A 27,379-nucleotide genomic window follows, 5' to 3' on the forward strand; every position below is an offset into this window, starting at 1 on the left:
TCCACCTCCTGATACAAACCTATTATTGGAGTGTATTTTGTATCCACTAGAGAGATCACAGAAGTGAAATAATTGTTCATTACATTCACTATTTCCTTATTATCTACTATTAACCTCCCGTTCTCACTCTCTAGAGGACCAACACCTTCTTTACTTACTTTTTCATTTTTTAAATACACAAACTCTTGCCATCTGTGTTTACATTCCTAACTGGCATCTCCTTATACTCATTCAGACCATTCTTCACATTCTGAGTGGCACGGTGGCTCAGTGGTTAGTACTACTGCCTCACAGCACGATGGACCGAATTTCAATTCCGGTCTTGGGCGACTGTCTGTGTGGAGTTTGCACATTCTCAGTGTCTGCGTAGGTTTCCTTCAGGTGCTCCGGCTTTCTCCCACAATCCAAAGATGTGCAAATTAGAGGAATTGGCTATACTAAATTGCCCAGTGTTTAGGGATGTGTAGGCTAGGTGCATTAGTCAGGGGTAAATATAGTATAGGAGAATGGAGCTGGGTGGGTTACTCTTCGGAGGGTTGGTATGGACTTGTTGGGCTGAAGGGCCTGTTTCCACACTGCAGGGAATCTCATTCTAATTCTGACCAGTCACTCATCTTTGCACACAGTTATAGTACTTTCCTTCAGTTTGAAGCTTTCCTTAACTTTAGTTGACCATGGATGGTAGGTCCCTTCTTTTTTCCTTTATGTTAATATAAGTAGGAATATATTTATTGAGTAACCTGAAATAACCTCAATAATAAAGCGTGTATGCCAGTTCACTTTAACTAAGTGCCCATGCCCACTGGTCATTATTGAAAATATTAGTCTTCTCCTTTTCAATCTGGACAGAAAATTCAATCATATGCTGGTTGCTGCTACCTTTAGTCTGAGATCATTAATTAATCTTGTCTCATTACATAGTACAAAGTCTAATAATGACCTATTCTCTAGTCAGTTCCAAAACTTGCTGTTGTAAGAAACTCCCAAAAAACATTCTATGCACTCCTCATACAGGCTACTTCTGCTAATCTGATATTTCCACTCACTCACGATTATTGCCATCCCTTTCTCATAAGCATCTAATATTCCTCCTTGTATACACTGCTATTTATTGAAGCAGTCCAGAACAGGTTCACTCTGCTGATACCTGGGAGGAGGGACTGTCTTATGAGGAGAGATCGAGTAGGTTGTGCCTGTAATCATTGGAATTTTAGAACAATGAGAGAAGACTTCACCAAAACAAACAAGATTCTTAAGGACTTGAAAGGGTAGATGAGGAAAGGTTGTTTCCTGTTGTGGGATAGGCCATGACCAAAGGGGCATCACAATAAGGGGTCACCCATTTAAGTCAGAGATGTGGAGGAATTTCCTCCAAGATGGTAATAAATCCATAAATTCTTTGCCACTGAGGGCTATAGTTGGTGGATTGTTAAGTATATTCAAGGCTGAGATAGACATATTTTTATTCAGTTAGCAATCAATGGTATAGGAAAGAGCAGGAAAATGAAATTACAGATGATCAGATCTGCCTTGAGCTCATTGAATGGTGAATCAGAATGGCTTACTTCTGCTCCTACATCTTATGGTCGTTGGTCAAGCGGGTGTTTCTAAATTTGATGCTTTGCCTCCAGCATTTAGTGGAAAACTCTCTATTTCCCTAGTTAGGCAGTTCACAACAGTGGCTGCAGCATGATTCAGCTCTGATACAGATCCTACATTCCCTAGTTCTGGTGCCAGAAATGCACAAACTAGAACCCACTTCTCCTACAGCAGTATGAGCGCCATGGATTAGTCACTAACTTTATGTACCATATGCCTATTTGAAAGCAGCGAGCTAATATAATCAGAGATTATATCCTTTGAGGTTCTACTTTCTTAATTTAGTACCTAGATCATCACCTGTATTGAGAACCTTTTTCCCAGTCTTACCAAGTCATTAGTACCAATTGATCATGAGCACTAGATCCTCCCCACTGACCCTCACCCTTTTTCAGAGACACTATGGAAGGTACAAGTTAGCAAACTTTCAAAAACATTTGCAGTGAACGACACTGTGGCATTATCAACCGATATGTAGTGAGATCCTATAGTCAGGATAGACATGGCCTGCATACTGTCAACATATCAAGCTGTAGGATCAGTTCCACATGAGGTGCAAAATGTCATGGACATCAAATAGTTAAGGTGCCCAACATTGAGCTACTTCAAAGAGCAATGTCTGGAATTAAAACACATCAGAATAAAAGCAAACCACAACAGATGTTGGAGTCTGAAACAAACAATGCTGGGAGAGACTCAGCAGGTCTGGGAGAAACAGCTAATATAGAGTCTGGTGTGACACTACATTTGAACTGTTTGAATTTCACCTTGAATTTGAAATTAAAGGAATGTGGCATGTCCGCTACAGACTGTTAGATAGATACACAGCAAGAAGCTACATATGGAGCAATATCAAATCTCAAATGGCATAGAATGCAGGCAACTAAGAACAAAAGGTGAGTGAGATTTGAGAAGATTTGCAGCTCAGGTTGAGGTTCTGGTTGCAAGTTTGCTTGCTGAGTTGGAAGGTTCATTTTCAGACATTTCGTCGTCTTACTAGGTAAGATCAGTGAGCCTCTGGTGAAGCGCTGGTGTTATGTCCTGCTTTCTATTTGTGTGTTTAAGTTTCCTTGGGTTGGTGATGTCATTTCCTGTTTTGGTGATGTATTTTCCAGTTCTTTTTCTCAGAGGGTGGTAGGTGGTGTCCAAATCGATGTGTTTGTTGATGGAGTGTCGGTTGGAATGACATACTTCTAGGAATTCCCATGTGTCTCTCTGTTTGGCTTGTCCTAGGATGAATGTATTGTCCCAGTCAAAGTGGTGTCCTTCCTCATCTATATGTAAGGATACTAGTGAGTGGGTCATGTCTTGTCTTTTTGTAGCTAGTTGATGGGCATGTATCCTGTATTTCTGCCTGTTTGTCTAATATAGTGTTTGTTACAGTTCTTGCAAGGTATTTTGTAGATGACATTAGTTTTGCTTGTTGCCTGTATAGGGTCTTTCAAGTTCATTAGCTGCTGTTTTAGTGTGTTGGTGGATTTGTGGGTTACCATGATGCCAAGAGGTCTGAGTAGTCTGGCAGTCATTTCCAAGATGTCTCGGGCGTAGGGGAGAGTGGCTAGGGTTTCTGGACGTGTTTTGTCTGCTTGTTTGGGTTTGTTGCTGAGAAAGCAGCGGACTGTGTTCATTGGCTACCTGTTCTTTTTGAATATGCTATATAGGTGATTTTTCTCTGCTCTTCATAGTTCCTATGTGCTGCAGTGTGTTTTGGCTTGTTGAAATAATGTTCTAATGCAGCTCCGTTTGTGGGTGTTGGATGACTGCTTCTGTAGTTCAGTATCTGGTCCATATGTGTTGCTTTCCTGTCAACACTGGCTTCAAGTTCCCCATTGGCTGTTGGCTCTACTGCGAATTCTAGGAATGGTAGTTTGTTGTTGTTTTCCTCCTCTTGTAAATTTTATGCCAGTAAGTGTATTATTGATGGTCTTGAAGGTTTCCTCTAATTTGTTTTGTTTAGTGTTTGTTTTCAGATGTTTGATCACTATAAGGCAGGACAGAACACCAATGCTTCACTGGAGGCTCACTGATGTGACCTAGTATGGTGACAAAACGTCTGAAAACGAACCTTGCAGATCAGGGAGCAAAGTTGCATCTAGAACAAAAGGTAAGCTTGAATGACTGGACAGTGCAAGATCAGACAATTCATTCTTGCCCAGTGTAAAAATCCATGAACATATGCAATTGGATTCTACAGCCACTTAGAATGCACAAAAATAGCTCTATATTCGCCAGAAATGGAGACCTTTAGAAACAAAAGGAGAGCACTGCCAACAAAGAGAATGTCCACTGACACCCCCCAAAGTATGTGCAAAATGGGCACATGCAGTGCCCCTGGTAATACTGCCAGTTACATCATTCAGTTGTACGAGTCATCTTTAGTGTGTTTATTTGGACACTTTGTTTTACTGGCAAAGTGTGCACGTGCAGAAGTTTCCATTTGCACAATGTGAATCTTTTGGTGGTGTCAGGAGACAAAGTCAATGACACATGCTTTGAAAAGTAGAAATAAATATCCTTCTCTTAAGATTGAAAGACACAGTATATATGCACTCATTTTAACCACCCACAACCCATGTCTGAAGATGATTTGTGCGCGCACCCAAGTGTGATTCCATACCTTCAAGCAGTGCTTTAAAAACAGCAGCACTTTGAACTTACTTTCATCTGTACTTCGTATTGGTTGTCTCTTTTGGAGTCTATCCTCACCAATGCTGAATTGACGCAAAATAACTTTGTGCTGCAGATTAAAAGGAAAAATTGGCTTTATTTTTATTGGGGTTAAAATGTTCAAATATCTACCAATCCAATAATACATAACATTATAAAGTGATATTCCATTAATTTAGTCATAGCTGAAAATGTAAATCACATGCTAAAATGTTGATATATAAATTCAGTTATGTTTTATAACTTTAGTTAAACGTTCAACAACTACTTTAATGTTCACGAATAAGATATAATAGACCTTCAGAACATGGTAAAGTTTTTGATTAAATCCTTTTTACAAAGTAAAATAATAGCTTCAAATTTTAGACTTCATTGTTGGTACCTTTTTTTGTGATGCCTTGCCATTTCCTTCTTCGGAGCTAAAATAATGAAAGCATAACGTTATTGATATCACACAATGTAGACAAAGATGGAGGATGTTAATAATGAGTAAGAAAATGTGTCTCAAATTAGATAATGGCGCCATTAAAGTGTGCTGATCAACAATGCTTCATGCCATGAATGACTCCTCGAAGGAGCAAGGAGTCAAAGTTAGCTCCAACATACCACCTGTTGGCTGGTTCCAACTAGAATTGTTCTAATATTTGGAACCACATCAATTAACCTCAAACACTCCAAAAAACTAAAAAAAAAAAATCAAGGCTGACACTCCAGTACATTGCTGAGGGACTGCTGCACTTTTGGAAATATGGTTTTTAAACTCAGGTAGATGTAAAAAGATCCTAAGCTAATACACTGTTCTCCTATAATGCAGGAGTTCCATTCTCATGCAATCCTGTGTTCTAAGAAAATCGCATAATACTTAAACAATGGGGCTGGAATCGTGATATAACCATATATGATTTAAACGTTTGCGCTTTAGGAAAAGTGTCCTCAATTCGTCAATCATGTTATAGCTGATTAGTATTAATGAAACACTCGCTTTAGCAGAACGGCTTATAGTTTGACCAAGAGAGGAGTTATCCTTTAAGCCCTGGCCAAATTTTTCCTTCGACCATCATAAAAACCGGTATCTGGTTATTTTTTAAATTGTCATTTGTAAGAATGTATGAACTAGGCACAGAAGTTGACCCCTTAAACTTTCACAATCATACAATAAGATCATGGCTGTTCTGTGTTTTTGAATTCCACATTCCCATCTACTCTCAATAACCCTTGATTCCTTTGCCTAAATAGAATCTATACAACTCCAACTTAAAAATATTCTATGACGCCACCACCTTCTAAGGCAGAGTTTCAAAGTTCACAATCCTTGGAGATAAAAGCATTGTCATCTCGGTCTTAAAATTAGATGTCAGCCTTTTAAAGCAGTGACCCCCTAGTTCTGGACTCATCTATGGGTGGAAACATTCTCTTCATATCTACATCATGGAGAACATTCTGGATCTTCTCTATTCTAATCAAGTCACTATTCACTCTTCTATCCTTCAGTGTGAACAAGCTCAGCCTCCCAACCTCTCCTCATAACAGCTGTGGGAGCTTACTACAGTCAAAGTGGTTGCTGCATATACTATGTGATTCTTGAAAGTACTTTCTTGACTGGCATTCATGTATAGTGCTTTAAAAAAGATTTACATTTATAATTTCTATTGAGTGCACTCATTAGACAGCATCTTCCAAACTTGTGACCTCTACCATGCAGAAGAAAAAAAAAGCAGCAGATACATGGGACCCACCACCTGCCAGTTTGCCTCCATATCACATACCATTCTGACTTGGAACTGTATCATGAATTGGATGAAGACTGGCTCACCACCTTCTCAAGAGCATTTAGGGATGAGCAACAAATTCTGGCCAAGCAACACCTACATCCTGTGACCAAATGAATAAAGGAAAATATATGGTCTAGATTTTTCAGAGGGTGAGCAGGCAACCTGTAGAGACAGCCACATGACAAGAGGCCAGAGTTAGTAATGCCTCATTTAATTCCCCACCCTCTCCAAACCCTGAAATCATTGTCAATGGTGTCCTCTCATTCTCCCATCTACATTGCAGCGCCAAGCACCTGTTGGAGGCAACCTCCTCAAAAACCTCTATGATCCAATGACATTTTTCCAGACACAGAACATTACAAAAATCAGTCAAAAATGGATTTTGAAAAGGTTATGTTAACCAAATTTATTGAGCGTTTGAGCTAATAAGAGCAATGTTGTGGGTTGGTATATATGGTCTTTCAGAAGGTATTTGAGTAGGTACCATGTTAAAGAAAGTCTGTGTGTCTGGGTAACAAAGAATGAAAAGATGGACAAAAGCAGAAAACAAAGAATAAATGTGTTGGGAATTTCCTTAAACCCACAGAAAGTGGCCACTGCAGATTCAGTGGCTGTGGTTTACCATACACTTCACCTAAAAGATTTGCATGTAGGATTGCAGGGATGCTGCTGAGAGTTCAAGCTGATCCAAACTACTAATAACATGCGATTGCTACAAAATGTGTGTGTCAAGACATGAACACGTTTAAGAGGATAGAATACTAGATGAAATTCCTTCTGGCACAAAAGGTGCAAAAGAAAAAAACACTTGTTCCTTGGAAGGTTAGAAACTGGAGGAAATGTGGATCTATACAGCTGCTGGATGGCATGACAGAAGCCCAGGACCATCCTGGAGGTGCATGCTGCAATGCACACCATGTTTTAAAGGGGCACTTACTTTCAAAAACAACTTCTCCTCTAAATGCTGGAAACAGACAAATTGATGCCATCACTACTCAGACGTTACACCCAACTTCCAAGTTCAGACCTGCTTGTTGATTAATTCACTTGTCACTCAATATACATCAAGTATTCAGCTGCAGGAAAAGTCCAATTGGATTCAAGTCTTCCTGATAGAAAAGAACTGGCTTAAGACATGATTAAACTGGTTGTTTACTGTTGGAATCAATACTTTTGCTCAGTTTACAATTTCTCAAAGTGGCCATTTGAGCAAGGAGGATCAAACACTAAAATTAGGCATCACACGGCCAAAGCTGAAATGAAAGAACTATACACAGTCAAGGCTAGGCAAATGCTTTATACTTAGTTGGAAGCAGCAAGTACAGGATTGGATGGAGTAGAAAGAATGGGTACAATTCAGAAAAATCGAGATCTTTCTCTGATGGGCGGCACGGTGGCACAGTGGTTAGCACTGCTGCCTCACAGCGCCAGAGACCCGGGTTCAATTCCTGACTCAGGCGACTGACTGTGGAGTTTGCACATTCTCCCCGTGTCTGCGTGGGTTTCCTCCGGGTGCTCCGGTTTCCTCCCACAGTCCAAAGATGTGCAGGTCAGGTGAATTGGCCATGCTAAATTGTCCGTAGTGTTAGGTAAAAAGGGGTACATGTAGGGGTATGGGTGGGTTGCGCTTCGGTGGGTCGGTGTGGACTTGTTGGGCCGAAGGGCCTGTTTCCACACTAAGTAATCTAATCTAATCTGTACCAATTGTGGCAGTTTAAACAGCAAACAAGTCCATTTAGTTTTGTGCAGATTACAAACAAAATGTAATCAAAAGTGAATTTTCCTAAACAAACAGGAGACGTGGGTGTCACTGTCTAGGCCAGCATTTATTGCCCATCAGTAATTACTGTGGAGAAGGTGGTGGTGAATTGTTGTCTTGAATTGCTGCAGTCCTTTGTGTGTAAGTGCAGGCACATTGCTATTGTAGGAAGGAGGCAGCAGTTCCAGGATTTTGACAATGAAGGAAAGGTGATGTGGTTCTAATCAGGATAGTGTGGGGCTTGGAGAGGAACTTGCAACAGGTGGAGTTTCCAGGTATTCGCTGCCTTTTGTCTTTCTGGGCGGTTGAGGCAGCAAGATAGGCAGGTGCTTTTCGATTTGGAAAAGTGAAGAAAATACTGATGCACGATGCAGTTTTGATCCACTGTGATCCCAAGAAAAAAAAACTTGATTTTAGCTTGAGATGCCTCAAGGATTAGGTATGGTGCTATTTCACATAACAGAAATAAGTGTAAGGAAGCCTGTAGCATAACATGCTTCACATTTGTTAAGTCCAAACAAAATTACTCACAAGAGATATTAGTGATCAGTGTTACAAAGGTTCACAAAAACTTATACTGTAAGAAATTTAATCTGTTAACTGACCACAAAGCTCTTGCAATTAAAGTTGGTTCAAAGAAAGGGGCATCATCCCTAATGGTAGCATGGTTTTAAAGACTGGGAGTTAATTTTCATGACTCGTCATTACAATATTAAAATATCAGAAGTCAGGGGAGGTAAGTTTGCTCGCTGAGCTGGAAGGTTCATTTTCAGACGTTTTATCACCATACTAGGTAACACCATCAGTGAACTTCCAGTGAAACACTGGTGATGTGGCCTGCGTTTTACTTGTGTTTAGATTTCCTTGAGTTGGTGATGTCATTTCCTGTTCTTTCTCAGGGGGTTGTAAATGGGATCCAAGTCAACGTGTTTGTTGATAGAAGACAACCAAGTAATTTTTGTGTGTGCTTGTAATAATATAGTTAATACTTATTTGTTAATGATAATACTTAAATTTAAGACAAAATATAGATTAATTTTCAGCCCAAAATGTCGATTCTCCTGCTCCTCGGATGCTGCCTGACCTTTCCAGATCTTTGCTTTTCCTAACCTACAAAAGTTTCAAACTAATTTTGTTAATGCAACAAAAGAGAAAAGAGTCAAATATGAAAAAAATCTTTCATAATAACTTTTTTTTCATGAAATGGTTATGGATCTCAGATTGTTTCTTAACCATGTGGATTTGTGTAAAAATCCAAAGTGTAAACCTGGCACACAAATGATAAACTTAATTGTTTTTGGTCTATTATCAAACAGATGCAAAGTCCGTATGAGTGAAACATTACTGCAAACATTTTCAAACATTTGCACTGCTTCTTCAGAAAAGAATAATAAATTAGCAACAGAAAGGATGCTTTGTTCTGACACCCATTCAGGCTCCCAGTAGAAATAAATTCAGAGAAAGGATGGCCATCTGTTCGCCCAACTGTGAATGGCTAGAAGTCAGTGTGTTAAGGAACAGTGCCATCTGGTGATCAAAATATGTATTGTTTAAGAAACCATTCGGTTCAGTTCAGTGCTGAAATCCACAAAGCATTCTTTTTCCACCGGTGTTTTCAGCATTTTTAAAGAGTTTTTTTTCCACATGATGTGCGATTGGTGAACTTTGTGGGTTTTCACAAGAATTGATTGATTCATGGTCACCAATACTAAGATTAGCTTTATATTCCAGACTTTACTCAAGTCAATTATCAAATGAATAAAGTGATGGAAGGTGTCATCAACAGTGGTATCAACCCACACCTTCTCAGGAATAACCCATTCAGTGACACCCAGTTTGGGTTCCACTAGACCACTCTGCTCCAGATCTCATTTATAACCTTGGTCCAAACATGGACAAAAGAACTGAATTCCAGAGGTGAGATGAGAGCGACAGCCTTGACATCAAGGCTGCATTCGACAAAGTGTGGCATCAAGAAGCCCTAGCAAAATTGGAATCAATGGGAATCCAGGGGCAAACTCTACTGATTGGAGTCATACCTGACTCATAGGAATTTATTGTGGTTGGTGGAAGTCAGTCATCTCAGCTCCAAGACATCTCTGCAGTGTCCTAGTCCAACCATCTTCAGCTGCTTCATCAATCACCTTCCCTCCATCATAAGGTTAGAAGTGGAAATGTTCACTGATAATTGCACAATTATCAGCACCATTCATGACTCCTCAGATACTGAAGCAGTCCACATTCAAATGCAACAAGATCTAGACAACATCTAGGCTTGGGCTGACAAGTAGCAAGTAACATTTATGCCACACAAATACCAGGCTATGACTATCACCAATAAGAGACAATCTCACCACCAACCCTTGACATTTAATGGTGCTACTGAATCACTGAATTCCCAACTATTAACATCCTGGAGGTGATCAAAGACCAGAAATTCAACTCGACTTACCACATAAACAAACAATGTGGCTACAAGGGCAGATCAGAAGCTAGGAATACTGAGGCAAGTAACTCACCTCCTGACTCTCCAAATCCTGTCCATCATCTACAAGGCACATGCCATGAGTGTGATGGAATACTCCCCATTCCAACAATACTCAAGCAGCTTAACACCATCCACGACAAAGCAGCTCACTTGTTTGGTACCTTACCTATAGTCATTCACTCCTTCCACCATTGATGTTCAGTAACAGCACAATGTACTGTTGACAAGATGCACAGTAGAAATTCATCAAACATCCTCAGTTAGCACCTTCCAAATCCATGACTTTTCCATCTAGAAGGACAAGGGCAGTTGATACCTAGGAACATGACCACCTGTAAGTTCCCTCCCACTCACCATCTTGACTTGGAAATATAATTACCATTCCTTTACTGTGGCTGGGTCAAAGTCCTGGAATTCCCTCCCGAATGGCATTGTGGATCAATCCACAGTAGGTGGACTGCAGTGGTTCAGGAAGGCAGCTCACCACCACCCTTTCAAGGGCAACTAGGGACAGGCAATAAATGCTGGCCATCCAGTGATGCCCACGTTCCAGGAATGAACTTAAAAAAATTTGAATTTATATTCCACCAGCGGCTATACTGGGATTTGATCCCATGCCCCAACATCAGGCTGCGCCTCTGAATTACTTGTCCAGTAACATCACCACGACAACACCACCTCCTCTCATTGTTGAAATACAAAATTAAAAGCTCCCATTTTCCTAGTAACATTCATAAAGAGGTCTGCTGCTCATGACAAGAGTTGGATGATTAGAATTAGTTTTGAGCATTCCATTTCTGTGGGACTATTTGATGCATTTGTGTTCTGGCCTCTGCTGCTAAAGGCAAAGTAGGAAAAAGGGCCCAGCGGTGGCAGAAATAACATTTATTTGAGCTTCTGCAGCATAAAACAGATACTTAGAATCACAGGTATCCTGCAGTGTGGATGCAGGTCATTTAGCCCAACGGGCCCACACCTGACCCTCCAAAGAGTATCCACCCAAACCCACCCTACCCTACCCTATCCCAGTCATCCTGCACTGGCCATCACTGGCCTGCACTGGCTAACCCATCTCACCTGCATATCCCTGAACACAATGGGCAATTTAGCATGGCCAATCCACCCAACCTGCACATCTTAGTTGCTGAAAAGTGACTACAAGTCTTACAAAATGTTGGTAATTTCTCACTCTAGATAAGCAATTTAGCTTTTACAAGTTACAGTTCTCAACCCAAACTTTTCTGAAATCTAGGTGCAAACTAAGAATAGGAACTTCCAGCATCGAGCTTTGAGAGAGCCTGCACAATGCAACTGATCAAAACAAGAGAAGTTAAAAAGGTACAAAAGTTGACTAGTAGTTGTGCATATGTACTCGACAGGGCCAAAGGTTGACTGCTTTCCCCTATCTTGATACAAGGGCATAACATATATTTTAGCCTCATTTTTCTCATCAGGCCTGCACACTCTCCACCACAGTACTGTACTTTAAAAGTCATTAACAGTCTGCATGAGCTGGTTGCAAAATACCAAAAGATGATTTTAATGAATCTCATTACCATAAAATTGTATTATACTAGGAAAATCCATGAGGCTAGAAATATAGTCTCACTGTTTAGACAAAATATACTTCAATCATTTTACACAAATTGATTAACCTTTATGTTTCTGATTGACAATTTACAAGAACTACTTCAGGAAGCAGTTTTGCTTCATTTACATTAGATGTTGGCGTCTAGGTCCATATTATGCATAATTGAAGTACACCGTTTTGTATAAATGCATTTGTTACTAAGTCACTCTTAACTGGGGCTCCAAGTTCACCAGTGGCCAAGGACAATTAGGATTGAAACAATGATGCTCCCCCACAAGAGGAGAGTGTGTGAACACTTGAACCCTTTAAACCACCAGACCATCAAGTGTGGCTGGCAAAGTAAGGGTTGCCAACAAGAAATATGGGTCAGTATAGTTTCTTTTGATAGAATGCACTGTTACTGATGACAAAATATATATGCATAAAGTAGGCAACTTAATTTTCAGTATAACTTGTATTGCACATTAGCCCACACATTGCCAATATTAGATCAGAATTTATACATCAGATCTAAATCTGGTAACTTGACATTCCTTGATCAACAGATAAAAGCTTTTTTACAAAAGCCTTATTGTGACATGAGATTTAAACACGGAGAGCCCAATGAACATTAGCAGGGATTTTTATTCTATTGGCATCAGGTCATGACAAACATGAAGGGAAATTAAGATTAAACAAGGGAAACACAGTATTTACATTGAATTAAATCTGTGGTTTACATCTGGTTGAGAAAGACCTTTGTCTTATTTTTATCCTCATGAATTGTCCTTCCCCAAAGACCCACTTTTCTCCAAACAGTTGGCTGCTCCGACCATCCTGCCCAGTGTCCTCCCTCACCAACACCACCTGCTGCTCATCACAACTTCTTGAACTGGCACCCTCACCACTGACGCTCCTCACTCAATCTCGTTACATAAGAACAAACCAAAGAACTGCAGATATTGGAGATCTGAAACCACAACAGAAATTGCTGGAGAAACTCAGCAGTCTGACAGGCATCCATGGAAAGAAAACGGAGTTACTGTTTCAAATCTTCAGACTGTTAGCAGAACGAAAAAGTGGTACTTGTGCTTAAGACTAAGTTTGAGAGGGAGTGGATAGTTTGGGGGGGGGGGGGGGGGGGGGAGAAAGAGAGAGAGGGGGAGTGGATAATTAGAGACAGAGCCTAGAGACACAGATAACAAGGACATTGTGGATAGCGAGCCAGGACAGAAGACATTTGTGTATACAAAAACAAGCCCGAGTTTCCAATGGCCTGTCACTTCAACACACAACATTGTTGTTTGGTCAACATCTGTTTGCAGGCTCCAGTGAAGCTTAGCACAAGCTCAAAGTACAGCATCTCATTTTCCACTTAAGAACCCTGCAGCCTCTAGGAATCGACATCAAGTTCAATAACTTTAAAGCCGGATTGCATCCTTCCATTTTTTCTTTACCCATCCACACCCAGCCTTATGACATGGGTTGACTTTAGCACAGTCACCCATTCTCACCTATTCCCAGATTTATCACCACATTAAGTGGCTTGCTTTCAGTATAACACACCTATTCTCTCCAAATGTTTGTTCTTTTCACTTATTCAGCTAGTGTCTTGGCCTGCTTACCATTACCTCCTTGTTTACCTCCCCCTTTCAGCTGAGTCTCTGGGCTCCACCTATTTGCTCCCCTCCCCCATCCCTGTCTGCAGCGTAAATACCACCTTTTCCTAGCTGCTAACAATTCTGGGGACAAGTCACTGGGGAAGAAATGTTAACTGTTTTCTTCCCACAAATGCTGACAGACCTGCTGAGTTTCATCAGCAATTTCTGTTTTCCTTTAGTTAAAAATGTCTCAAGCAGGGACATGCTACATGCAGCACACTGACTGTATACTAAGCAGCTGCAATGATTCACAGGTTCAATGGTGTAATATGGAGTCCTCTCATACTGGGGTTGAACAAACCATGAATTATCGCACTTTGTACACCTTTTCTCAACTTGTTTAACAGCTGGTGAGAATGAAAACCATTTCACTGATGAGGTCTCTGTCTTATGGCAGTAATGGCTGTGGTTGGTTTGAAGAACTTCACACTTACATTCCATCTGCCATGTTTGAGCCCATTCATGTATTTGTCCAAGTCCTGTTGAACATTCTCATTTGCTCCTCAAATTTCTATCCCCTTTGAGTTTGGAATACACAAGGAATATGGAAACCGTATAAGTTGCATTGACTAAGGTGGGATATAGACTAGATTGGATTCCCTACAGTGTGGAAACAAGCCCTTCGGAACAACCAGTCCATACCGACCCTCCAAAGAGTAACCCACCCAGACCCATTTCCCTCTGACTAATGCACCTAACTCTACGGGCAATTTAGCATGGCCAATTCACTTGACCTGAACATCTTTGGACTGTGGGAGGAAACTGAAGTACCTGGAGGAAACCCACGCAGACATGGGGAGAAAGTGCAAACTCCACACAGACAGTCACCAGAGGCTGAAATCGAACCTGTGTCCTGATGCTGTGATAGTTAATGGCCTACTCCTGTTACAATGCTAACGTGATCATGGGTGACTGAAGATCTTACTGATCTTCAATATTGTGATGCTCACTCAGCAGTTTATGGTTTATGCTAATTGGTTTCATTATGACTGATGCAGTTGAGCCAGTGCCTTTAAAGTTGTTATCTTAAATAATAAACATCTCCACACATCAGAAAAATTAAATTGCTTTTGCCTGACTAATAGTGTTAATTGTATTTTCATGCAAAATGAACAGTAATTTCCAGCCACAGCACATGCACAGTTAAGTGCTGAAATCTAGAAATTGCTGAGATGCAACTTTCTCCCTTGAAATTCCTGCCATCTGATTTACTGTTTAAATGTATTGACAAGTACGGAGTTCCTCTGCATACCCCAAATACAGACAATACCTTCCAAAAACAATCGATGAATGTTTTTAAGGCAGTTTGGATAGATCCGGAGTAAACAAGGTGGTGAAAGGTTATTGGAGGTAGACAGTAATGAGAATTGCAGCTTATTGCAGCAAGAATAGTATTAAATGCCAGGGAAGGCTCAAGGGACAGAATAGCCTACTCCTGCTCCTGTTCATACAAGAAATTAAAGCACCATCTGCCTCCTCAGGTGAATATACAAGATTCCCTGGTAAGAGCAAACTAGTTATCCCGGATGTTCTGCTCAATATTTATTATTCTATCAACGTCACAAAAGTCGGATTATCAGATCATTATCACATTACTGTTTGAGAGAGTTGCTGTGCCCAAATTGGCTGCTGAGTGTCCTAGACTACAATAGGGACCACACTTACAGATAAAAAATTACTACATTGGCTATGAAGTGCTTTGGAATATCTGGTGGCTACTACAGGCTCAAGTTAAATGCCAGCTGCTCTCTTTTATTCTTTAAACCCAGAAGAATAGAATACAAGTGACAGAAGCCATGGTTCCATTACATCATATAGAACCCTGGTTAACCCACACTTGTAGAGTACGGAGAGCAGTCTAGGCACCACACCTTGGGAAGGATAAATTGTCCTTGGAGTGAATGCAACATACATTTATTAGATTGGGATCTGAATTCCTAGAGTTAACTTTTGGAGAAGAGATAACAAACTGTTTACAAGAATTTAAAGTATTACATGGTGCTTCCAAGATATTGAGGGAGAAATGTTAGCGTTGATTCGGAGAAACTATTTCCACTTGTTGGAGAGTTGAGGACTATAGATTTAAAGATTTCAGGAGTGAAACTCAAACACTTCTTCATGCAAAGGATGATTGAACTTTGGAACTTATTTCCACAGTGGTAATCGATGCTAGATCAAGTTCTGCGATCAACGAACTTTTCCTAGAATTGGGTCGCAAATGAGCCATAATCTAACTGAATGGCAGCACAGATTCAAGAAAAGAGTAGATTGTTTATTCCTGTTCCTAAATTGCTTCCTATTCCTGATTTAACATTGCCCTTACTGATACTTTCTGGCTCAGGTATTGATGATAATGATCATTTAATCCAATTCTTGGATATGTTCATAGATATTCTATAATGCAACAAGCTCAATCTGGCTGACAAGTGCTTGCTTTCAGAAACCTATAGAAAATCGATGATATTGGATTGCTCTTAGTTATCACCTCAAAAATCCCACATAAATGTTGAGGAAAGAAAATGGCTTAAGTGGTAGAGACAGAAAAACTATAGGAAAGGAAGCAAGGGTTTAGTAATTGTAGTTTTGAAATGAATCAGTGTTTTTCACAAATGTTTGTTAGCCTTTATCTGTCAAAATTAAAATATATATTCAGTTTGTGAGAAGATTTGTAGCTCAGGTGCTCATTGTTGCGGTTCTGTTCACCAAGCTGGGAATTTGTGTTGCAGACATTTCGTCCCCTGTCTAGGTGACATCCTCAGTGCTTGGGAGCCTCCTGTGAAGTGCTTCTGTGATGTTTCCTCCGGAATTTATAGTGGTTTGTCGCTGCTGCTCCCGGTTGTCAGTTCCAGCTGTCTGCTGCAGTGGCCGGTATATTGGGTCCAGGTCGATGTGCTTATTGATTTGAATCTGTGGATGAGTGCCATGCCTCTAGGAATTCCCTGGCTGTTCTCTGCTTGGCTTGTCCTATAATAGTAGTGTTGTCCCAGTCGAACTCATGTTGCTTCTCATCTGCGTGTGGGTCCTAAGGATAGCTGGTCATGTCGTTTCCTTAGTAGCCACACATGCAGATGACAAGCAACAAGAATTTGACTGGGACAACACTACTATTATAGGACAAGCCAAACAGAGAACAGCAAGGGAATTCCTAGAGGCATGGCACTCATCCACAGATTCAAATCAATAAGCACATCGACCTGGACCCAATATACCGACCACTGCAGCGGACAGCTGGAATTGACAACCGGAAGCGGCAGCGACAAACCACTATAAATTCCGGAGGAAACAACACAGAAGCGCTTCACAGGAGGCTCCCAAGCACTGAGGATGTCACCTAGACAGGGGACGAAATATCTGCAACACAAATTCCCAGTTTAAAATATATATGTTAAATGGTTGTGTTTTTGAACAAATTTAAAGTACTGTACTAGTGTTTGAATTACTTATAGCATACAAAACACAAACTTCATTAATAATAAGTAATCAGAAAAAAATCCTTACTTCTGTTTTACCAGTTTCTCTAATTCTGGGAGCTGTTCCTTCAAAGCAGGAATCATCCGTGAGTCATCTGACACTGACACATAAAATTCCTATAAAATCAGACAATTAATGTTAAGATTATAGAACAAATGGTAGTGTTTTTTAAATGTTCAGTAATCATCACTGGGTAGTGAAGAGATATCTTATTCCATTCTGTGGACAGCAGATACCATTTGAATTATTGCAATGTCATTGTCCAAAGTCTGGTGGCAGCGAGATGTATTAAAATGAAATAGCCAGTAGCCATCATGCCCATTAACATTAATCAATCCCACCTTCCAGCCTACTGAATTATACTCAAGATTATTTTGATATAATGTAGTGACTTTTACATAATTAATGGGAAGGTGGTTGCATTTCTGCTAGTGTAAATTCAGTTCTCAATAATGTTAATTTTAATAATATAACAATTAACACAGGGTCAACATTAGAGCGGTGCCGGAAAAGCACACCAGTCAGGCAGCAGAGGAGCAAGAAAATTGGCATTTCTGGCAAAAGCCCTTCATCAGGAAGGCTTTTGCCCGAAACATCGATTTTCCTGCTCCTCGGATGCTACCTGACCTGCTGCGTTTTTTCAGCACCACTCTAATCTTGATTCTGATCTCCAGCATCTGCAGTCCTCACTTTCACCTAATTAACAGGGCCCTGAGTAGTATTGTACAACAGAAAGACCTTGGGGTTCAGGTACATAATTCTGAGATTTGTGTCACAGATAGAAAGGGTGGTTAAGGCAGTTTTTAGTACGCTTGCCATCATTGCTCAGATCTTTGAGTACAAGAGTTAGGAGTTCATGTTGAGGTTGCTTCCGGAATGCTGTGGGCAGTTCTGGTTGCACTGTTGTTGGAAGATAGAAAAGATGAATGACAAGGGTTAGGAGAGTGCAGGAGCTCAAAACTTGGGAGCATATTTTTGAGGTGAGAGGAGAAAGATTTAAAGTGGATGCAGGTACAGTTACAATGTTTAAAAGCCATTTGGATAAGTTCATGAATAAGCAAGGTTTGGAGGGATAAGGGCCAAGAGCAGGCAGGTAGGACTAGTTTAGTTTGGGAACATGGGTAGCATGGAATGGTTGGACTGAAAGGTCTATTTTCACGCTCTGTGACTCTATGACTATGACTCTAATGTAAAAGATGTTCATTTATTTCTAATTCTTTTCCCATTTCAAAGTAAAACATGAAAAGATTTGCTCAATCAATCAATAAGCATTGTACTCCTGTAAAGTGAGAATTAGCTAGAATGCTTAAATTTTGACAAGATGGAAACATGTAAAATAATGTACCTTCAATTTTATTTATATTCAAGTTATTATATACACAGTATTACAGGAGTAAAGTAAGCCACACTTCAAATCACAAGACAGCATAAGCCTCCTTCAAATCATGTGCTTGACAAATGATAAAACCTGATCACACGAAACATTGGGAGGTGCTCTAAAGAGACATTATTGGCTTGATTTATGCTGTAGACTTTATATTTTTCATAACAGATAATTTTTTGTCTGCACACTTGCTTTAAAACAAAATGCACATGACAGCTTGGTGATGGAATAAGATTTGTTCCAAATTTGACACATGTGCACCATCTAGTGTTTAACTGGTTAGTTTTTCCTTAAAATTTTAATTTCTTCAGAATATTGTCAAAATGAAATGGCTAATAAGATTCACAGCCCAGTTCACTATCTTTTTAGCTCCCCTTTCACTAAATCAGTTGCACACATGATTAACATGTAAAACAAACGCAAATCAAACAAATATTGCAGATTCAACATATTTCAACTTAATATTAGTTTATCTTGTATGTATTCTAAGGATAATCCATAAGATTGTTGGTTTCACAAGAATTCCAAATTTATATTTTAAAGATAAGGAAGAAGGGAGAAAAGATTTTGTCAACTGTTAGGAAGCATTCAAGTTTTTGATAAAGGCAAATAGTAAAAAGATTATTTTAAAATAAGTGTCTACTTGGAGGTTAACAAACAACTTGAACTGCATTCTTTCATGAATATCTCAAAGGCAATTCAAAACAAGTCTTTACTCATTTAAAACTGAGTCAAGCAATATAGGCCTCCATAAAACACCAGCTGAACTAATTATTGCAGTAAAGTACAAAATGAAGACAGAGAAACTATAAACCATAGGGACTGAAGTAGAAGCATCTACCATTACCTTCTTGCTGTCATTAGTGCTTGCTAAACATATATAATAGCTTGGCAACTACTATGAATAGCTCTTCAGGCTTTGGCAGCAGGCATGAGCTATTCAAAATAAATGCTGCATTTATTATCCAACATGGGGCTGGATTTTCAGACCTGGTTGGTGCAGTGAGTGGAAAGCAGCAGGGACATGACAACAAGAACCATGGGTGCCCCAGTTCCATTCTGATCCGAGACACATCGGTGCAGGCGGCATAGAGGGTGAGTGGCACGGCTACCCGGCTAGTCATTCAGGTTGCTATGAAGAATCATTAAGAGCCTATTGAGAACTAATTATAGGTAGCTGCTAGTGCTTGTGGTGGAAATCAGTTAGTTTTCAAGGAAGTAGCCTCTCTGCACCAAAAAGACAATCCCACCCATACCCTGCTGAATTCAACATAATCACAGAACTGTAACAGTACAGAAGGAAGTCATTCAGTCTATGATGTGGGCACAGGCTCTCAGAGTATTCTAACTTAGTGTGAAAACTCTCCCCTTTTCCTGCACATTGAATGACTATTTCACCAGAAACAATGCCCTCTTGAATGCCTCAAGTGAACTTAATTCCACTACGATTCAAGGCAATGCATTCCAGACCCCAATCATTTGCTGTGTGGAAAAGATTTCTCACCTTGCATTTCCTTCTTTTGTGAACCTCTGCCCTTACGTCTCAACCCATTTGAGTGTAGGAAGAGTTGCTCCCAATTCATCGCTCACACAGCAATACCCTAGCTAGAATGGTCCTATTATTTTCTTTCTGCCCAATAGAGCAGTCTGTCACTCCTTTCAAGCTGGAAGCTCTCCAATTGCCTCTCCAGCTCGAACAGCCCAGCCACCAGGCTTAACTGGACAGCTAGTTGTTGAAGTGCTATGAAGGCTGGGGTTGATGACAATTCCCACAAAGATAGATATGTTCTGGATTATTAGGAGATCAAAAGGGACAAGGCTGGAGAATGGGGTTCAGAAACAGGTCAGCCATGAGCAAATCGTGTGGGGCAAACTCCATCGGCTGAATGGCCCAATTCTGCTCCTACAGTCTTATGTTATCATCCACCCTCCTCCCACCTCCCACACTCTCAACTTAGCTATCAGGAGGATGACAACAATCACCAGAGTTATTGTTCCTTTGGATTCTTCTTGCTTGTGTGCGCAGAAACACCCAATTCCTCTCCTTCATACACATTTGTCTAATGATGTCATATAGCAAGACACTGGAGAAAACCATTGACATTGTAAACATGAACTCAGCTCTTCTTTTGGAAAAAAAATTCACATTATAAAAAACCTTAACTTTGCTTCCTTCTTTCCCCAAGAGCTACATAATACTCATGCAGACTATTGATGTGTACTGTAAGTATAATAATTACAAATATAAAAGTTGGAATGTGGCATCATTCGAATGGTGGGGAAGGAATAAAAGGAAAAAATTGCAGCTTACTCAATTTTTTAATAGCGCTAACCATTAAACAATTACAAGTTATTTGCTCATAGCCTATAAAGAGGAGGATTACAGTAATGGCAACGACAATTGGGCAGTCTCTATAATAGATCCCCAGTTCACAACTCTGGTTTACACTGTGGCACTCAGTGGAAATTTACTCAATTACATGTTCAGTCATTGCAGGACTCTTGATCAGAAATGGAGATCAGCAACATATTTACATATAGTTTGATATGCTTTCTACAACCAACAAAATACTAGAAATATTTTTATTGAAATTGTTAAATATTGTACAATTCCTTAAATAAATTTTACATTTATTCACTTGTCAGTAATTGAATCTGGTTTGGTTAGATGACTATTGTGGGGGATAGTACCATCTTGGATTGCAATACTCACTTCAAGAAATGCAACAGCACTGTCTTCTTCCTGTAAGAGATCTGCATATACCTTTGCCCAGTGTAGGACAAGGCGGATGACCCGTCTCTTGTTACTGAGGGCATAGTCCAGCTTCTCTTGTTCTGTACCTTGCAATGCTTCTGCATGGTAAGTGCACATATGTCAAGGAAATTCACATCATTTTGAAGCAATGTTTGTAAACTGTCAATTTGGTCCCAGTCAGATACGGTTTCATTTAAGGTTACACATGTGAATAATCACTGCCAACTTTGAATATTTTTTTTTATGTGAGAAAAAAAGGGACAACATAACTTTTGAATACTGAAAACACTTTACTATATAAATGCATTTTATTAATTTGACTTTCTTCCCAGGTGGCAGAGCTAAAAAAGACATTAGCTTTGTAGCAAGGAAACAAGAGCCGATGGAGAATGGATAATAACCATGTGGGCTTAGGACCATGGAATCTTAGAATCCCTACAATGCAGGAGGCGGCCATTCAGCCCATCAAGTCTGCATCAATCCTCAGAAGACCATCCCACCCAGACCCAGCCTCCCCCCATAACCCCAGTTACTATTGCTAATCCATCTAGCCTACGCATCCATGAACACCATGGACAACCCACGTAACCTGCACATCTTTGGATTTAAGAAAGCAGAGCACCCACAGGAAACTAAAGCAGACACAGGGAGAAATGCAAACACCATACAGTCACGCCTTACTGGAATCAAACCGGGGTCCCCGGCACTGTAAAGCAGCAGTGTTAACCACTGAACCACTATGCCGCCCACAATAGTAGAATTCGTATGTTTTTGACTGCAGGAGAAAATGTTAAACTGCAGGTGTCAAGTGACATTTACATTCCCCTGTGATGTTTCTCCAGATTTAACCAGGTCATTTGGCAGCAGGATAAAAACATGCTCTGACTTCAATACAGAAAACAGATCTAGAAACCCTCGCTGCTAAATACTACTAGTATGGAATGGGTTAACACCCACACTGAAATCTATTTTTGGAGCTGCAATTATGTTGAGAGCTTGCACATAATTGTCAGAATCAAAGGCTCATACAGATATTTTGCGCACAGCACTCACCTGTAATTCTTATTCTTTTCTGAAAATTTAATGTCTCAATCAAGCATTTGAGTAATAACTATGACTGACATCGCCATTTTAAAAAATAATCTTGCAAAGTACTCCATTTTGAACAATTAGTGTTATAATCCATGGGAAGAATACCTGAAAAATTAGAATGCATTTTAAGGAACACTGGAAAAAGGATATTGAGCCATTAGGGCTGGGTAAAGCTGGCTGTGTGGCATAAAAATGCAGTGCAACAGAACAAAGTCATCAAGGCATGGATCTGTCAAAAAAGCTGAAAATAAAAAAAGAAAAAAATCAGCATCCTTTTGAGAATACAAGAAATTATGAAACTTAATAAAAAAAACTCCACTCTTCCAGAAAATGTAATTCATTAAAACAATTCAATAGCTGTGATTTTGCAATATGTTGTGAAACCTTTTGAAATAATTTCTCATACTGTGACTTGTGAAAATTGTCCATTTTGTAGTTGTTGCACTCAGTCAAATTGATTAGCACAGAACTGTACAATAGAACTGATTAAATTTAATTAATGCCTTAGAAGTGTGCATCAAGCTTTTGTATTTTCACAAAAATTCAACTTTGTACAGATCTCAACAGATTGGATTCAAGCCTCCTAATCCGAAGGAGCTTGGAGCAAAATGGAGTTGATTCGTACAAACAATCTCATCATTTCTCAAAACAAGTTGTTGAACAGAAAATGTCTGCCAGTGCTGGAAGGCTGTGATAAAGTACCTCTGAAAGGTACTTTGTTGGAAAATGCAACCCGAGGAATATTAATTCTCTAATTAGCAGAAAAAGAGCAGAACACTTAAAATGGAGCAACACCATTTTCTAATGGATCCCAGATTCTCCATTTCACAGCACTTGTTTTAGTGGAATACTTATATGGGAACATGAATAAACACCACAAATTGAACTCCTATGACCTATATGGGAACCTAAACTTGCATTTACAGAGCACCTTTAAATATGGCTAACAATGGTACAAAGCAGAAATTGGATCAGGTTGTGTGGCAGCAAGCTATCTACTGGCAGTTGTAAATGTTTCATTACTCTTCCACATTTAACATTAATTTGTCTGGGTAGCATATTTTTATTTTCGATGGTGAGGGAGATTGGGTGCTGGGATCTGAATAAGTAGGAGAAGGAACTCTGCAAAACTAAACATAAGGACTGAGGAAACCACGCAAATTAGAGCAGCTGATTTCAATACAAATAATAGATACAGAAGTAGATATACAAAAAAGTATAAAAATATTAGATTGAAAGAGAAAAAAGATACAGAAAGGATTTCATTAGAAGAAAAAAATAAGGTAGGCATTAGTTAAATTTCTAACAGCAATTATAACCTGAAGTAATGAGACTTCACATTTGTAAATAGTCAACTTTCAATGCCAGAGAAGGTGTTCCATAATAATTAACAATTAGCAGATTGTATCCTAATCGTCAACAGGCTCTGTTCACCCATTATTACTGTGACTGTGGCCTTCTAGTTCAGTAAAGTGTTGTTTCTCAAATTTCCCATTCTAGTTTCCAGATCCAGGCAAGACATTACCCCTCCATAACTCGATAACCTCCTTCTGATCTCGAACACCAAGAGACTCCTTAACCCTACCAACTTCAGGAAGCTTTCAGAAATAGAGTTATAGAAATGTACAACACTGAAACAGACCCTTCAGTCCAACTCGTCCATGCCAACCAGATACCCTAAATAAAACTAGTCCCATTTGCCAGCATTTGGCCATATCCCTTTATACCCTTCCCATTCATACAACATTTAAAAGGCATGTCGATGGGTAAGTTTACCAGCTTCCACCACTTCCCCTGGCAGCTCATTCCATACACACCATCCAGTGTGTAAAAATTGCCCTTTAGGTCTCTTAAATCTTTCCCCTCTCACCTTAAACATATGCCTTCCAGGGGAAAAGACCTTGTCTATCTACCCTATCCATACTCATGATTTTATAAACCTCTATAACGTCACCCCTCAGCCTTCAGGGGATTTGGACTGTTATCAACGCAATGGCCACAATGAGATGGACAAGCCAATGTTCATGCAGTCCCTGATGTACAAGTAGATCAAGAAACAGAAGGCAGTGAAGAAATATGCAGAGCAGCTCATTTCCAAGGGCATCGTAAGTCAAGAATTTGAGGCTTGGAGCTCTTTTCAGTTTCATCACGAATGCTGATTCCCACAGGAACACAGTCACGTGACATCCTGGACACCTGATCCAACTCCCAACCCCCTGCCCGTTTATTTCCCTCCATTCCATTTTTCTTCCGAAATCCATCATCATCTCTGCTTCCAATGTCTTCATGAACAGCAAGTTCCAGTTCATTGCAGATAAAATGTTCTTCCTCTCATATCAACCACTCTGAAGTGCCTGCCCAAATCCTTAAAATGTACTATCTCTCTCATCCCTTGTTGAAGGGATTGGCTTCTCTGATATCACTATGTGATATCAAGAAAAGGTTGGAGACACTGGATACTGCAAAGGCTACGGGCGCTGACAACACTACCACAATGGTGCTGAAGACTTGTGCTCCAGAACTTGTCACTCCCCTAGCCAAACTATTCCAGCACAATTACAACACCATCATCTACCTGACAATGTAGAAAATTGCCCAAGTATGTCCTACACACAAAAAGCAGGATAAATCCAAACCAACCAATGACTGCCCCATTAGTCTACTCTCAGATCAACAGTAAAGTGATGGAAGATGTAATCAACAGCACTATCAAGCAGCACCTGTTCAGTGACACCCAGTTTGGGTTCCGCCAGGGCCACTCAGCTCCTGACCTCATTACAGCCTTGGTTCAAACATGGACAAAGGAGCTAAATTTCAGAGGTAAGGTGAGAATAACAGCCTTTGATGTCAAGCTGCATTCTACTGGTGTGGCACCAAGGAACCTGACCAAAACTGGAATCAATGGCAATTGGGGCAAACACTCCAGTGGTTGGAGTCATACCTGGCAAAGAAGAAGATAGTTGTGGTAGTTGGAGGTCAGTCATCTCAGTTCCAGGACATCCCTGTAGGAGTTCCTCGGGGGCAGTGTCCTGGCCCAACCATCTTCATCTGTTTCATCAATGACCTTCCCTCCACTATAAAGGTCAGAAATGGGGATGTTTGCCTATGATTGCACAGTGTTCAACACCATTTGACCACAATGCCATTAGGGAGGGAATTCCAGGATTTTGGCCCAATGACTGGGAAGGAATGGCAATACATTTCTAAGTCAGGATGGTGAGTGGCTTGGAGGGGATTGAGGGTAGTGGTGTTCAATGTTTCTGCTGCCCTTGTCCTTTTAGGTGGAAATGGTTATTGGTTTGGAAGATGCTGTCTAAGGATCTTTGGTGAATTTCTGCATTGCATTTTGTAGATTAGCAGTTGTGTCCATTGAGCGTTGCTGGTTGAGGGGTGGATGCTTGTGGATGCCAATTAAGTGGACTGCTTTGTCTTGGATGATGTCAATCCTGTTGTTTAGGCTGCCATCACACTTCTAACTTGTGCCTTGTAGATAGTAGACAGGCTTTGGGGAGTCAGAAGGTGAGTTACTCACCACGATATTACTAGTCTTTAACCTGTTCTTTGTAGCCACTGCATTTATGTGGTGAGTCAAGTTCAGTTCTGGTTAATGGTAACTGCTAAGATGTTGATAGTGGGGGATTCAGTGCTGGTAACACCATGAATATCAAGGGGCGGTCGTTAGATTGTCTCTTATTAGTGATGGTTATAGCCTGGCATTTATGTTGCGTAAATGTTACTTGCCACTTGTCATCCCAAATCTGGATGTTCTCTTGATCTTGTTACATTTGAACATTGGCTGCTTCAGTATCTGAGGAGTTGCAAATGGTGTTGAACACTGGTGACAACATGGCACAGCAGCCACAAAGCTACATTACCACATAATAGGATGGCTGACATTCCCTCACACACCCCCCCATTCTCTCACCTTCATTGTTTTACTAATTGCTGATTCGTTTGGGCCTTTAATGTCCCAGCATCCAACAAACATGGATCCCGTGCTTTCACCATCAAACTGACACTTACTCTGCCCTCCCTGTGTTGTCCCAGACATTTTCTAGCAGCGAACTTTGACAGAAAAAAACTGAGCCATTGGATCATTTTAACTTTTAGAATATTGTGTGCAACTCTGGTCTCCCTGCTATTGAAACGATGTTGTGATACTTGAAAGGGTTCAGAAAAGATTTACAAGGATGTTGCCAGGGTTAGAGGGTTTATGCTGTGGGGAGAGGCTGAATAGGTTCAGGCTGTTTTCATAGAATCTCCACAATGTGGAAGCAGACCATTCAGCCCATCAATTTCACACCCACCCACACCCAGATCCATCCCCCTATCCTGTTCTTGTAACTCTGCATTTCCCATGACTAATGCATTTAACCTGCACATCCCTGGACACAATGAGGAATTTAGCATGTCCAATCCACCTAACCTGCACATCTTTGAACTGTGGGAGAATACCGGAACAGCTGGAGAAAATCCATGCGGACACTAGGTGAACAAACAAACTCCACACAGACAATCGCTTGAGGGTGGAATCGAACCTGGGTCACAATACTAGATTGAGAGTTGTTTTTGTTGTTTATTCATTAGTAGGATGTTGGCATTGCTGCCTGGTCAGCATTTATCACCCAGCCCTAGTTGCCCTTGAGAGGGTGATGGTGAGCTGCCTTCTTGAATCACCGCAGTCCACCTACTGCCTTCCTTGTGTTGGAAGGGGACAAACAATACTTTTAGGAAGGAGAAGTTGCTGTATTTTGATCCAGTGACAGTGAAGGGACGCTATCATATTTCCTAGCCAGAAATGGTGTATCCTTTTAGATAGAGAAAATCTCTAGTTTGGAAGGTACTGTTGGAGCAGCCTTGATGAATTCATAAGGCCCAATACTAGATTGAATAAAGTTAATAATGTGCAATTGTAATTTCAAAATTGTTGTTTTGTTCAGGACACTTAATTTAATCCTTGACTATGAAGGAGCAGTAATAAACAGTAATTATTGGTTGCACCTCAAAGAACCATTGTTTAATCCTAGGATAAAGCAGAGGTGAATGGATTGAGCTAGCATTGCATTGATTTCTGCTGGTTATTAAGATAAATTATTAAAATAATAAAATAGAATTTTTTTTTATAAAAGTAAAAGTAAATTGGTTTAAGGACAACAATGAT

The 27,379-nt window shown here is 40.2% G+C and overlaps 1 protein-coding gene across 7 annotated transcripts in view; it reads right to left on the minus strand.

Moving 5' to 3' along the window:
- The window catches only part of LOC122551557 (rap guanine nucleotide exchange factor 4), a 293,650-nt gene that overhangs the window by 57,526 nt on the left and 208,745 nt on the right, over positions 1-27,379 (minus strand). For all 7 annotated transcript variants that reach the window (XM_087989018.1, XM_043693619.2, XM_043693618.2 and 4 more), the window contains 5 exons: positions 22,369-22,459; positions 21,085-21,235; positions 17,015-17,103; positions 4,649-4,685; positions 4,258-4,336 (listed from right to left, as the gene is read on the minus strand). In XM_087989018.1, the coding sequence (XP_087845144.1) occupies positions 4,258-4,336; positions 4,649-4,685; positions 17,015-17,103; positions 21,085-21,235; positions 22,369-22,459 (447 nt within the window). The remainder of the gene's footprint in view (positions 1-4,257; positions 4,337-4,648; positions 4,686-17,014; positions 17,104-21,084; positions 21,236-22,368; positions 22,460-27,379) is intronic.

The sequence above is a fragment of the Chiloscyllium plagiosum genome, unplaced genomic scaffold, assembly GCF_037043375.1.
Source record: "Chiloscyllium plagiosum isolate Xiang-an unplaced genomic scaffold, Cpla_swu_hap1 HiC_scaffold_7, whole genome shotgun sequence".
In the NCBI taxonomy this organism is placed as follows: Eukaryota; Metazoa; Chordata; class Chondrichthyes; order Orectolobiformes; family Hemiscylliidae; genus Chiloscyllium; species Chiloscyllium plagiosum.